At 37.4% G+C, this 15,095-nt stretch overlaps 1 protein-coding gene across 1 annotated transcript in view; it reads right to left on the bottom strand.

Annotated features, from left to right (window-relative positions):
- The window catches only part of LOC106725970 (natural killer cells antigen CD94-like), a 13,572-nt gene extending 8,771 nt beyond the window's left edge, over window positions 1–4,801 (bottom strand). The window contains exons 1-2 of the mRNA XM_014539016.1: window positions 4,643–4,801; window positions 3,329–3,445 (exon numbers count right to left, since the gene is read on the bottom strand). Of these exons, the coding sequence (XP_014394502.1) occupies window positions 3,329–3,443 (115 nt within the window). The 5' untranslated portion in view covers window positions 3,444–3,445; window positions 4,643–4,801. The remainder of the gene's footprint in view (window positions 1–3,328; window positions 3,446–4,642) is intronic.
- Window positions 4,802–15,095: the final 10,294 nt, after the last annotated feature.

Consider the following 15,095-nt stretch of genomic DNA (forward strand, 5'->3'; position numbering starts at 1 on the left):
GTAACCCGAATTTTAGCTCGCAACTCAAAGCAAAAAATCGGCCGAGAGATGGCTCGCATCTCAAAAAACTCGTTAGTCGGGACACTCGTAAGTCAAGGCCCCACTGTATTATGCTAAGTGAAATAGCATAGCCAGTCAGAAAAAGACAAATACCATATGAACTCACTTCTATGTGTGGAATAAAAATAAAAATAAAAAACCTGAGCTTGCAAAGTAGGGGATAAAGGAAGTAGGTAAAATGGATGAAGGGGATGAACATGTACAAACTCCAGTTATAAATCATGAGGATGTAATGTACAGCATGGTGACTCTATTGCATACTTGAAAGTGTTGAGGGAGTAAATCTTAAAAGTTCTCATCACATACCCCAAAAATTTTGAAACTACAGTGATGGATGGTAACTAGGCAGTAGTTCTCAACCTCCTGGCCCTTTAAATACAGTTCCTCATGTTGTGACCCAACCACAAAATTATTTTCGTTGCTACTTCATAACTGTAATGTTACTACTGTTATGAATCACAATGTAAATATCTGATATGCAGGACGATCTTAGGCGACCCCTGTGAAAGGGTCGTTCGACTGGCAAAGGGGTCGCGACCCACAGGTTGAAAACAACTGAACTAGAGTTATTGTGATCATTTTGCAATATATACAACATCAAATCACTATGTTGTACATGAAACTAATTATGTGTCCTTTATCTATACTAATAAAAGCCTATGTGGTCGTCCCGCCCTCCTGCCATGATGCCCTCGCGGAAATGAGTGATCACCAGGAGGCTGCGTGAGCAGCAGGTGTGCACTGTTGGTCAGGGCTGCGTGCACACAAGGGTGGAGGGGGGCTTGATGCTGTGTGTGCGACACAGAGGCAGGTCCAGTGGCTCCCTGCAGTGCAGCCAGGAGTCTTGCAGCTCTGCACAGCACAGAGGCGGGACCCCCAGCTCCAGCCTACCTCTTTGGGGCAATCCATCAAGGAGCCCCGGATGGGTGGGCAGAGCATGCCTCTTTGGGGTGATCAATGGTGGGGCTCCTGCACTGGGAGAGGGCACAGGCCAAGCTGAGGGACTACTCCCCGCCCCCCACCCCCGGAGTACTCAAATTTCATGCACCGGGCCTCTAGTATCTCAATAAAAAAGTAAAAACAACAAAAAATTGTATTGCATATTAATTGCAGCCATCAATTCCATCACAGAACAAGTAGCAAGCAGGAATGTGAGACCATAGTCATCCTCAACCTTAATATACTTGAGACCTTGATAGGTTTTCAATCTCACACATCTTGAGAAAAAGCATACTCCAGTTGTGGCTTTTTTTAATGTATTTTTATTATTTTTAGAGGGGAAGGGAGAGGGAGAGAGATTTAGAAACACCAACGATGAGAGAAAATCAGTGATTGGCTGCCACCTGCACACCCACTACTGGGAATCGAGCCTGCAACCTGGGCATCTGCCCTTGACCAGAATCGAACCAGGCCAATGCTCTATCCATGAGCCAAACCAGCTAGGGCCTACCTGACTCTTGCCTGGAAAAGTCTGTGATGGCAAAGCAAAGAGAGCTGTAATGGGCTTGGCCTGCACTTCCAGAATTTGGCACATCCAGGAACAGCCAAGTACAAAAGTCTTACAAGGACCTTACCAAGAGGATTTGGTCTGCTGGAGTGAGGCAAGCCCACACTACAAAGGCTGTCTCCCCCCATGCCCCCTCCTCAAGATTTAAATATATTGCAGAAATAGAACAAAGAATTTTTGTATATCTTTCATCCAGATTCCTCCAACGTTACCATCCTACATAATCACAATACCGTGATGAAAGCCAGGAAATTAGCACTGAGACAATACCATGATCTGATCTCTAGACCTTATTCCAATCTCACCAGTCCCGCTAATAGCCCTTTTCTGTGCATTTAGCTGTTATGTCTCCTTCACCTCCTTTAGTCTGGAAGTTTCTCAGTCCTTTGTCTCTCGTGACCTTGACAATCTGTGAAGATAACTGGCTGGTTATCTTGAAGAATAGCCTTCATTTGAGGTTCGGCTGAGGTTTCCTTGTGATTAAATTCAAGTTACACACGTTTGTTAGGGATACCACAGAAGTGATGCTGTGTCCTCAGGGCATCATATCAGGAGGGACACGCTGTTTGTCCTATTCCTGAAATTAATAAAAATATTTTTAATATATTTTATGTATTTGATAATGGCAGGGGTAATTTTTCTTTATTATTCAATTACAATTGACATTCAGTATTATTTAGAGTAGTTTGAGGTTTACAGCATGGTTGTTAGACAATCATATACTTTACAAAGTGGTCCCACTGATATTTCAAGAATATAGAGTAAAAAATATATTTTATGCTCAGCCGAGGTTGTCCAGTGGTTGAGCATCAACCTATGAACCAGGAGGTCACGGGTTTAATACCCAGTCAGGGCACATGCCCAGGTTACAGGCTCAATCCCCAGTGTGGAGCAAACAGGAGGCAGCCGATCAATGATTCTCTCTCATCATTGATGCTTCTATTTCTCTGCCTTTCCCTTCCTCTCTGAAATTAATAAAAATATTTTTAATATATTTTATGTATTTGATAATGGCAGGGGTAATTTTTCTTTATTATTCCATTACAATTGACATTCAGTATTATTTAGAGTAGTTTCAGGTTTACAGCATGGTTGTTAGACAATCACATACTTTACAAAGTGGTCCCACTGATATTTCAAGTACCTGACACCACACATAGTTATTACAATATTATGGACTGTATTCCATATGATGTACTTTGCATCCCTGTGACTATTTGTAACTGCCAATTTGTACTTCTCAATCCCTTCTCCTTTGTCATCCAGTCCCCCAGCCTCCTTCCCCTCTGTCAACAATCAGTATGTTTTTTGTATCTATGAGTCTATTTCTATTTTGTTTGTTCATTTATTTTGTTCTTTAGATTCCACATGTAAGTGAAATCATATGGTATTTATCTTTCTCTGGAAGGTAGAATTTTTAAAATTTAGTAACCACAAATTCATAGAAGGTATGAATCAATGATTAATTTTCTTTATTTCTTAAATATTTAGTATTGGGAAAGTTTATCTTGACAAGATTAAATTAAATAACCTTGTGCAAAATGTTTTTGCCACGTGAAATGCATTTATTTAATCTAGAGCTAAGGTCATGTTGGACGGTGTATCATATATTGGCCATAATCCACAGTCAAAGATTGGGGAGGTTATAGTTTCATTTGTGTGCAAATTTTTGCATTTGTCATGTCCAATTTCAGACATCTATCAGACATTGTTTTTAAGTATCACATAAAACAATAAAATAAAAGTGAGAAAGCTACACACCTCGATGTTCAGAATTCACAATCCCTTTGTTTTCAGAGTAGTCAGGTGCCCTCCTCTGCTCCTGAGATGAAGAATGAACTCGCACCTCAGAGTAAGTCACGGCTTCTTCTCCCATTTCTGAAAATCATAAACATATGGAAGATAACATGAAAGCTTTCTTATGACTTCCTTGGCCATAGACATTCCATAACTAAAATACATGGTTCATAAAGATGTTATCTAGATTACAGTTAAACCTAATAAATAATTTGGAGTTTCTTTTAATGTAGAGAATATTTTGAAGAATAAATGATCATTAAAGTGCACAAAAGATTTAGAACAAATTGTTAGGGCATAGTATCTTTTATTACATTCAACTTAAATATTTTTCTTAAATTACAAATTACCAACTTACAAATTGATGACATATGTTAAATTAATTCTTGTCATTACTTAATAGATAAAAAAATTTTAAAGCCAGGCTATAGAAAATCTCCCAATTTCACTTACGGACCATCATACTTCTGGATAAACTTCTCTCTTTTTAGTACAGATTTGTTTGCCTGTATTCCTCCATTATCATCAGGTAATTATTTAAAATAGGACTTAAATTCTACCTCGGTCAAGAAAACTTTTCAGATCTTTCAGTAAGAATTTATCACGTCTTCCTATGAACTCTCGTTTATAACACTTTTCTTTAAACCCATTATCATCTTTTGTTTTGTTTTATGCTGCTATTTCCTCACTAGGACACACTATGGTTGCAGAAGTCACGTCTTAATAATTTTGTTATTAATGCCATTATTTGTTAGGTTCATTTATGCACTTTATAATTCCAACAACTTGACTTTGATGCCAAACTGAATATTTTATACATCAAATACATTCAATCTAAAAAGGAATCTTAAAATTTTAAAGGAAGCTTTGCATATGTTTCAGTACCTAAATAGTCTATGGCTATTCCATGTACTATTGAATGTACAAATCTAACAGTAAGTTTTCTGAACTTCTTTCCAGTAGAATTTTGTGTTTCCTTATATTCTTTAAATATCTTTCCATATAAAATTAAGAATTTCCTTTCAAGTATTTCTAATGATCTTATTTCCAATGGTTATCGGAATCAAGAAAATATATTCAAGTCTGTTCTAGTCTGCCTTCCTACCATCTATTTCTTTATTAATCTAATCTATAGATCTTTCATCTATCTGAATATGTACCTTCTTATTGATATATATCACTCTCCATGTTCTACTAAAATTATTTTGATCAAATTTTATTTAATAATTTTTAGAATAAGATTTATTAAGTAAAATACATTAATATTATGAAAAGTACCTGCTTTTTAGAGGAAGATGCGAGGATCTTTGCAGAATGCGTATTTTCCTGGGAAAGGAGATTATAATTCTTGGGAAGAAGTCTGAATATAAGAATTCTTGATGACCCTTGGTATAAAATCCAGCCCAGAATATAAAGAGAAGACAATAAATACATAGTATAATGTCTTTTTTTGTCCTATACACAAAATAATAGGTGAGAACGGAGTCTGAAAATAAGTGTTCTCACGATGCAACCACACAGGAAGCCCTTCGATCTAAAAACGTCACCAGATCCGGGGCCTTTTATCAGTCTGAACTTTAGTAGCATCAAAATACCTGGTATGTTTTCAGTAATGATCAATATGGTTCACTCAATTCTTGGATTTTAAGACTTAAAAAATACAGATTTTTTAAAATTAGGAAAGTAATTCACTTTCGCCAATACCCCCTTTTAAGTTTTCTGCAATGTATCTTATCAACTGTTTGGCTACAATAGTACATCAAAATGTTGCTAATGGATGTGCATAATTTATCACAGTATATTATATTTCCTTTGTTTTATAGCATCATGTGTCATTTAAATTTTCAATGGAAATAAAAGTATCTGTCTTACCTACAAGCTGAGCTTGGAAAGGTGACTAGGTGTTAACTAGAGAGTGGAGTAATGGGGAAAGCTTGGTAAGCAAAGGAAATAGCATTTGCACATTTCCTAAGCCAGGAATGAACATATGGGTAAAGTTTTGGCATACAGACAAAGTTGTGAAACCATCACACGTGAAATAAATTTATCTGTCTCCCATACACAGGATGTGGCAAAAACAGGCATTCAGTTGTGAGTATGCAAAACACAGAGCTTATTCTTTATGCATGCATATAAGCATAAGCAATGGATGTAGACAACAGGGGGTGAGGGTGAGGGCAGGATTGGGAGGATGAGGGGACATTGGGGGACACATTTGTAATATCTTAATCAATAAAGAAAAAAATAAGAATTAAAAAAATATTTTTTAAAATCTTTTGTTCAGTTTTTATTATCCCTTGTGTATTGGTGGAATTATTTTTTGTATTTATTCCTAAATATATTATTGTATTTACTATTATACAAATAGGGCTTTCATCCATTTTCTTCTAAATGGTTTTATTTCTGTAAAATAATGCTATTTATTTTAGTATATTAATTTCACAACCTGTTAATTTGCTAAGTGACTTATTATTTGAGCTGGGTTTATCACTGGTTCTCATATTATTTTCATACATTATCATGCCTTGTGGAAATAAAAAGTTTTTATTCCATTTTTATATATATATTTTTTCTAGCCTAGTTACATTGGCGAACATGACCAGAACAATATTAATGAGGAGTGGAGATAATTGGCATCAATGCCATTTTCTTACTCTAATGCAATATCTCAAGGATTTTTCTGCAAAGTAGAACACTGGCTTTAGAATGCACACACACACACACACAAAAACACACACACACACACACATACATTCACCTACAGTATATATATATGTACTTTATTCAGTTAAAGTATCCATATATTTTTACTTTTCTTGAGTTTCATATTAATATGTAAATATTAATTGTATGTAAATATATAAATAAATAAAGATCAATATATCTATTGAATAATGTTTGTAGACACTTCAGGTGCATTTTAAAAGGAGGTATATTTTCTATTATCAGTATATATTGGTCAATATACTCTGTATGTCCAGAATATCTACCACACTGAAAATATTACTAAGATTATTTATAACATAACTTATTTTTGTCCAAATTTTCTGTCTTGTATTGAGAGTGGCCTGTTAAAATCATCACTTTTTCTAGTTCAAAATGTTTTTATTATCCCCAATAAAACTCCAATAAGCAGTACTCTTCATTCTCCCTTCCTTCCTGGCAACCAGTAATTTGTTTTCTGTAACTGTGAATTTACCTATTCAGAATCTAATCTAATAAAAGAGAAACAGGCAAACTGACTGCACCTCCACTACACCCCAAGCCACGCCCACCAGCCAATCAGAGTGACTGTATGCAAATTAACCCAACCAACATGGCAGCCGGCAGCAATGGAGCTGGAGCAAGCAGGAGGCTTGGTTTCCCTGGCAATGGAGGAAGCCAAGTTTCCCGCCTGCCCTGGCCGGTTGTGGCCTCTGCTCAAGGCAACAAAGTTTCAATTATAGAAGATAAATAAATCCCAGATACCTGTTTCCAACTAGCCTCCACTGGGAGATTGGGTGGCTGGGGGCCATGGCCAGCCTGCAAACAGCCATCAGCCCCTCACCCAGGATGGCCACACCCTCATGGGGTGAGGGTCCCCACTGGGGTCTTGGACAGCCTGCAAATAGCCATCAGCCCCTCACCCAGACTGGCCAGGCACCCCAGCAGGACCCCCCACTCTGAAGGGGATGTGGCCAGCCTGAAAATGGCCCTCAGCCCCTCACCCAGGCTGGCCAGGCACCCCAGCGGGACTCCCACTCTGATCCGGGACACTCTTCAGGACAAACCAGCTGGCCCCCACCCATGCACCAGGCCTCTATCCTATATAATAAAATGGTAATATGCCCACTGGCAAGTGGACATCCCTCGAGGGCTCCCGGCTGCCAGAGGGATGTCTGACTGCCAGCTTAGGCCCAATCCCCCAGGGAGCGGGCCTAAGCCAGCAGGTGGTCATCCCCCGAGGGGTCCCATACTGCAAGAGGGCACAGGCCGGGCTTAGAGACACCCCCCCAAGTGCACAAATTTTTGTGCACTGAGCCTCTAGTCCTATATAATAAAAGGCTAATCTGTAAATGGACCAAACGGCAAAATAACTGGTCACTATGATGCACACTGACCACAAGTGGGCAGACACTCAACACAGAAGCTTCCCCCTGGTGGTCAGTGCCGTCCCACAGGGGGAGTGCCACTCAGCCAGAAGCAGGGCTTATGGCTGGCGAGCACAGCAGCAGTGGCAGGAGTGCTAAGGATGTCCGACTGCCGGCTTAGGGAGCAGGCTTAAGCCGGCAGTTGGACATTCCCCAAGGGCTCCCAGACTGTGAGAGGGTGCAGGCTAGGCTGAGGGACCCCGCCCCCCCCTCCTCCCCGCTATGCACAAATTTCGTGCACCAGGCCTCTTAGTATTTCACAGAAACAGAATCATACTATATAGCATGGGGCAAAAGTAGGTCCACACTTGGGAGTACGTGAAACAGAGTTTTTCTTGTATTATTATTTTTTATTATTGTATTTATTTTCCATATGAACAACTGTAAACCTACTTTACCCCACCCTGTTGTATTTAACCTTTTGGTATCTTTCTCGGAAACATAATGTTTTTGAGGTACATTCATATACTAGCATCTTTTAGTACTTCATTCCTTTTTATGACTGAATGATATTCCATTGTGTGGATATGCCACACTTTATCTGTCCATTGATGGACATTCAGTATGTTTCTACCTTTTGTCAACTGTGAATAGTGCTTCTTTTCAGTGTACAGTGAATAATGTTTGTGTATAAATATTTGTTTGAGTACCTGTTTTCAGTTCTTTTGGATATTTATGAATGTGTTACTATTTGCTTCTTCATGCATCTCATTTCATTTTTTTTTAATTGTACAAATAGCCACTGTTATTTACTGGATAGATTCCTTAAATTTTAATCTGCATGGTAGTAATCAATTTTAACATTATCAAGTGTCTTTCCTCCCTCTGTTTAATTCTCTATAGGTACACTTGTTTGACTAGTATCGGGATTGCAACCTACTGTATACTTACTTATTGTTTCTCCTTGCCTCAGAAATCGTTGTTCATCAATTTACTTTTAGCATTCTATTACTTTCCTGAGTTTGATCAACTCCTGATTGATTTCTGCCTTTTTTTAAATTTTGCATCTCTGTTCTTTTTATGACTCTATGAGGATATCTAAATTAATGTGCAGTACTATACGACAGTTTTCTTCAGCGTTGTGGTTGTTTCCTCTTTTAGGTGCATGACTTCTTAGGTAGAAAGTACTCTATTCACATTCTTGAACTGTTAAAAAGAGGTTTTATATAAATGTAGTCATTTTTTTTTAAAAAAATGATTTATTTGGTGGCTGAGATTCCCAGTCAGAGAGCTTCCTCTTCTGTCAGATCTGCCCTGTTCTGTGCAGTTTCCTTTATGGAGGTGCTGGTATGGAGCTGGGGAGAGAAAAGGAAGACTTTTTTTCTCTTTTATGACTTTAGAATTCTTAAGTCCTCCAAATTATTTATTGGCTTTTACACTCACATCGCTAAGATGCAACACTCCTTTCTTACATGCTTCTCCTACAGAGAAAATTTTTTTTCCAGTTTCTCACTTCTTGTCTTACATTGCAAACCCTTCCTCACTTATAAACTACCAAATTTCAAACTATGTTAAGTATTTTGGAATTTATTGCAGTTTTATCTTCCTGACTGGATTGCATCTGGGCTTCATCTATGTCCTCTGCTTCTCTTTGTAATAGGATATTTTAAGAACTACCCTTTACCCCACAGCATAGACATTCAGTAGCAAGAGTTCTGTTAATCTGTTTTCTCAACTTACACATCATTTGTGGTGTTCTTTGTCACTGGAAGGCCTGAAAGGGCATGAGTCTTATGTAGTTTTCTTTGACTCCTTATTGATTTTATGGAATTGGGGGAGACAGGAGGGACATTTGGAATCAAGCAACCATCTCTGCAATATGACACTGGAGGTTTAGCTAGTACATTTATTAAAGTACCCTTTCTTTTAGATTCTTACTCTAAAATATATTTGCTACTCTTAACCAGTAAAATCTTGTATGGAAGACTCATAAGTTCTCAGTGAATAAGCATTCTAAAATATGAATCTGTGGGGACAGTGTTTGCCATGGACACCTTTGCCTTATTGTTATTTATGTAGTGTTTTAACAAATAGCTATAGCCCATAATGGCTGAAAAAAAATGAAAGTCTAACCATTTTAATGCTGGACCAAGTAAAAGCATACAGAGAAAGAGTATCACATTGGATTTTACAGTATAAGTTGTATAGTAGCCAGAAGCATCCCAAAGAATATGGTTCAGAAAATCTTGGCCGGTAATCAGAAAATATTGGAAGTGCTAGTTAGTGCTATATAGAGATGTTTTATGTTATTGTTTAAAATGGCAATTGCTCTATCAGTCATATAATGGAGTCCAGCTACAATTTCTTCCACTTACACATGGTAATATTTTGTCTTCACTAAAATTCAGTTAACATGAGTTTGATTGCAATCCAAATTCATTTTTATATAAATTAGAAATAGAGTGACTAAATATTTTTATGTTATATCCCTTAAGGATATAAATATGTATATATACATAAGTTATAAATATGTAATATGCTTATTTATAATTGTACTTCTAAGAAAAATGAATTAGCAGAGTGATGCCAGCAAGATAGCAGATAAGGAAGCTCTTGAGCTCACTTCCAAGTAAAAAAATACCGATTCAACAATAATTCGTGGTCAAATTCCCCTTGTGAGAAATTCAGAAACCAGTTGAGAGGCTCCTGCACCTTGTATGAGTACAAAGCTTCCACTTTAAAGCCAGTAGGGAAAATTGAGACATACTCTTGTCATAATCTCTCCCCCTGCAAAGCACCATGGAATCAGGAAGAAACTCCCAGCTCCCAACATTCTCTTGGGAGGGAAGACATAGACTGAGTGTCCAATGCCCCACCTTTACAAAGGGCCACCCAAAAGGCAGTCTTCTGTCTTCTACCCGAAGGTGTTTAGACTGAAATAATGGGTAATACTATCTGTTGGCAAGGATATAGAACACATTCACATCAATTAAAGTAAGATCATAAATAATATACATATATATACATATATATATAAATTTTTAAGCATCATCTAATAGAACTAAATATATGCCAGCCTACAACTTAGAAATGTAACTCCTAGGCATATATTAAAGATAATTGCGGGCATGTTTCCAACAAAGAGATATACAAAAATGTCCATGGTAATTTTATTCATAATGGTCAAAAAGTAAGAAAAAAACAAATGTTGAACAGCATTAGAATATATAGTAAAATTGTGGCAAGCATCATCTACTAGAAATAAATATATGCCAGCCTACAACTTAGAAATGTAACTCCTAGGCATATATTAAAGATAATTGCGGGCATGTTTCCAACAAAGAGATATACAAAAATGTCCATGGTAATTTTATTCATAATGGTCAAAAAGTAAGAAAAAAACAAATGTTGAACAGCATTAGAATATATAGTAAAATTGTGGCATAGTCTTATTAATTCTACATAACAATAAAAAACAATGAGCTACTTTTACACACACACACACACACACACACACAAATGAATAAATCTCACAGCCATAATGCCCTGTGAGAGAAGCCACAGATACATATAGTAAACTTCTGTTCATACTGAATTCAAGATTAGGTTAAACCAGTGATGGTGAACCTTTTGAGCTCGGTGTGTCAGCATTTTGAAAAACCCTAACTTAACTCTGGTGCTGTGTCACATACAGAATTTTTTTGATATTTGCAATGGTAGTAAAACAAAGATTTATATTTTTGATATTTATTTTATATATTTAAATGCCATTTAACAAAGAAAAATCAGACTGACATACCTTGATGTGGGATTGGGGGGACTAGAAGAGATAAACCAAAAAAATTATATACTTATATGCCTATGGACATGGGCAATCGGGTAGTGAAGGCGGGGGGAGGTGGAAGGAGCCAATCAGTGATTGTCTCTCATCATCATTGTTGTTTCTATCTCTCTCTCCCTCTCCCTTCCTCTCTGAAATCAATAAATATATATATATTTTTAAAAAGCTTTTAACACTGTATTCTCCAATGTTGTTTTCCTTTTAAGTCCTTTGAACATGTCTTCAGACACTCTATTATCCTTATTTTTACTAGTATGTTAATTATTATACTTTTTACTGTGTTATTCAGATAACACACTGATAGTTGAATTTATACTTTTGTTCTTAGAAGAATAACTTTATTAGTATGGAATTACAATATGGGACAGATAAACAGAATAAAATTCTTGAGAGTAGGGACCTTGATCTCTGATTAAGTATCTGGAAATATAATCTACCATTCATCCACATATAAGGTATGTCAGTCTATTACATTCTTACATGCTTTGGGTCTTATTTTGTTGGTCAGTTTATTTTGTTCATTAGATTCCACAAATAAGTGAGATCACCTGATTCTTGTCTTTATCAGATTGGCTTATTTCATATAATATAATATTTTTCAGGTCCATCCATGCTGCCCCAAAGGGTAACAGATCCCTCTTTTTTACAGCTGCATAGTATTCCACAACTTTTTTTATCCATTCATTTACTGATGGGCATTTGGGCTATTCCAAATTTTAGCTATCTATAATAATCTATATAAAGCAGACTCCCAAATAAGTTTTTCTTATTTATATTGTTTATTTTTAAACATTACAATATTACCATAGATGAACTTTCTTTGTTAAAGACAGTCTCTTCAACCAAAAAAAGGAAAAAGAAAAACAAAACACAAGGAATGTGATTTTATTTTTCAGTTTCCATGAAAAGTTTTCCATCTTTTACGCAGAGTGTACATGGTTCTGATTTAAATTAACCACAAAAACTGATAAAATTTAAATTCTAACCAGAGAATGTAAACATAAAAATTCATTCATCCAGACTTTATGTAAATCCATTCTGAGAGAGGTGATGGATCAATAATCATTTGCCAACTTGAAGTCTATTTGTTTTTAGTTTTCTTGTTGGACATCACTGAAGTAGCAAAAACTGCACAATTTTGCTTTTGTTGCCCCATGTAAAATTGCCTTAAGTAAATAGAATTTTAAGAATTTGCTCACAGATTTAGTTTTGAGATTATACAAATTTGTGACACAATCCGTAACAGTGCGACCTTCATTTGTAAGTTATTCAAAGTTTTCAGAATCATGTTTGGTGAGACTTATCTAAAACATTCTCTTCTTTTTTCATCTTAGTTCACTGACTTAGAAATAAAAATTCATCAAGGAGTGTTCAATTCAAGAACCTGAGACTCAAGTCACAAAAAAGGATAACTGAACACACACATCTACACACTCACAGAAAAGTTGTATATAAAATGCTCCCTTTAATTCCTTCTGAACTGCCAACCTGGTGGTTCTTTGAGTCCTTCTTGTACATAGGCACTTGAATAGTGTTTGTGCCAATGTCCCTACCACTTATCTCCACTTGGAGCAGTGGTTATTATTGAACCACCCACACCCCTCATTATATGTGGTGAACTCTAGCCAACCAGTATCTGTGAAATTTTTTTCTCCTAGAATAGCTGAAAGCTTTCCTGATCCCACACATGGCAGTTTGGACGTAATGAAATATGATCACCTGGATGGGCTTCAACCAACAAGTCTCAGGATTTGGTGCAGTCGAGCCCTTAGTCCTTACAAAAGGCAAGTCTGAATACGGGGGTTTGTTCCATTCCCCACAGTCATCAACTGTGTGAACTTCCTGTTTCCTATGCTAGTAGCTACATTCAGAGAGCAAGCTTTATTGTATTCTGCCTGCCCTTTCCTATATTAACACTCTCTTTCTGACCTTTATCCCCTGCACATCCAAATAAAATTTTCACTCAAAATCATTCTTGGGGTCTGCTGCCAAGGGAACCCAGACTGAAATTTCACTGAAATGTTCCGATTCAGTTATGTGTTTGGTTTTGGAATGTTCGGTATCCTTCCAGAAGATGCATCTCTCTGTGCAGGATTTCCTCTCTCCCAGGGGCCATTGGAGGCAACCACAGTTTTCTCCACTGTAATTTACTATAGTACTTGTTCAAAGCAAAGAATGACTCCATTAACTACAACATTCAGACCAAAACAAGGAGGTAGGGAATATAAACTAATGTCATGTGAACAGGGAGGTCTTTTGTCTGCTTAGCAATTTCTAACTGAGATATTGCAGAACATATGTAATAGTATACATGCTAAGAGCCCCAAATTAGAAATTCATTTTGATCTCACTACTTTGAAAATGCATGCATTCTGAGTTGAAGGAAAATTGCTAGCATCAGGCTACAACTTATTCTCCTCAGAGGTGAGAGGGAAGACTCCCTGAGAAAGGCAGAAAAAAGGATTCTGGACTGACAAATTCTCCTGGGAACATGCTAATGATAAAACTGCTAGAAAAGACTGGTGGGTTCCGCTTGTCCAAATCCTTATCTATTGACTATTTTATCAGGATGTATTAGAATGTCTAAAACTATTGATGGCCAAAACAAAAGACAGGGCTAGAACCTATGGATTTCCAACTTCCTGGAAAATGTCACATAAACTATATAACCATCTGACTATAGAGTGGAATCATCACCCACCCACCCCTGACCCAGCATCACCTTTTATGTACATGAGACACTCACAACCTTCCATGAGAGACCTCATTTGGTATTAGGTGAGTCTGGAATAGAGTGTGTCCTAAGTTGGAAAGAAGGACCTGGCGGGTGCATGCAGGCCTGGACATCTCACTGCTTTGTCCGCACCTCACAAGTATTTATCATTGAAATTTCTAGCAAAGGTTGACACTGAATAAAATCTCTGAGAATGCTTGTGAGTCGGATTTAACAAGCTAATCCTTTGTGTTACTTTCTTGAGGAATTGGTAACTTCCGTCCATATAGGTCATGAGAAATATACATACTCTTTCATGTCCATAATCATACAGCGCTTAGCACCCATCTTCACTTGCAGCTGAGTTATCATAGCCTGGGAATGTCTGTTGTACCAGACAGATCTCTGCATCTCTGTGCCTGAAGCCTTCATCTCCCCCTAGATCTGTTAGAAGCTTAGCAGTCCTCACACCAATGAATCTCAAGACTTGATAGGTACGCTTCACAGCTCCTTTTGCCTCTCTAATATGCAGGGACTTTTGAAGATGCATGTTTTAAAAAAGAAATGTGTGAAAAAGGTATTTCCATTTCTTAATATGAGGCTAAAAAACTCTCCTGCTGTGGAGAAAGAAGAGTAGGCTAATGGAAATGATGGAGGAGGGTGAAAGATCAAAAAGAGAGGCCAGAGTGGCAGGACTGATGCTACTGATGGGGGGGGGGGAGGCATGCTGTGAGAAGAGAGAATGCAGTAGGTGACACTCAGGTAACACTCAAATCCGCATGTCCCTTCATCAGAACCTTGAATCACAATGGGAAGAGACTAAACATCCTGGAAAAAACCTCATCTTCCATGTGAGAGATTATCATGTACTTTCTGCTCTCATGGCATATTCTAGCTGTTCTTGTCAATATCTTGAAATAACTCCTGGTAGGAAGAGTTGGCATCATCCTGTTTAACACCACCAGACAACACTGTTTCTTGCAATCTCCAATAATCCTTGTAAGACCTCATGAAAAAAAGAATAATAGTAATTAGGAAATTAAAGAACAGGCTGGAACCCTGTGGTCAGGGAGAAGACTGTTTCTGAAACTTGGTCTGGTTAGACAA

This window comes from Myotis brandtii, unplaced genomic scaffold, assembly GCF_000412655.1.
Source record: "Myotis brandtii unplaced genomic scaffold, ASM41265v1 scaffold2073, whole genome shotgun sequence".
Taxonomy (NCBI): Eukaryota; Metazoa; Chordata; class Mammalia; order Chiroptera; family Vespertilionidae; genus Myotis; species Myotis brandtii.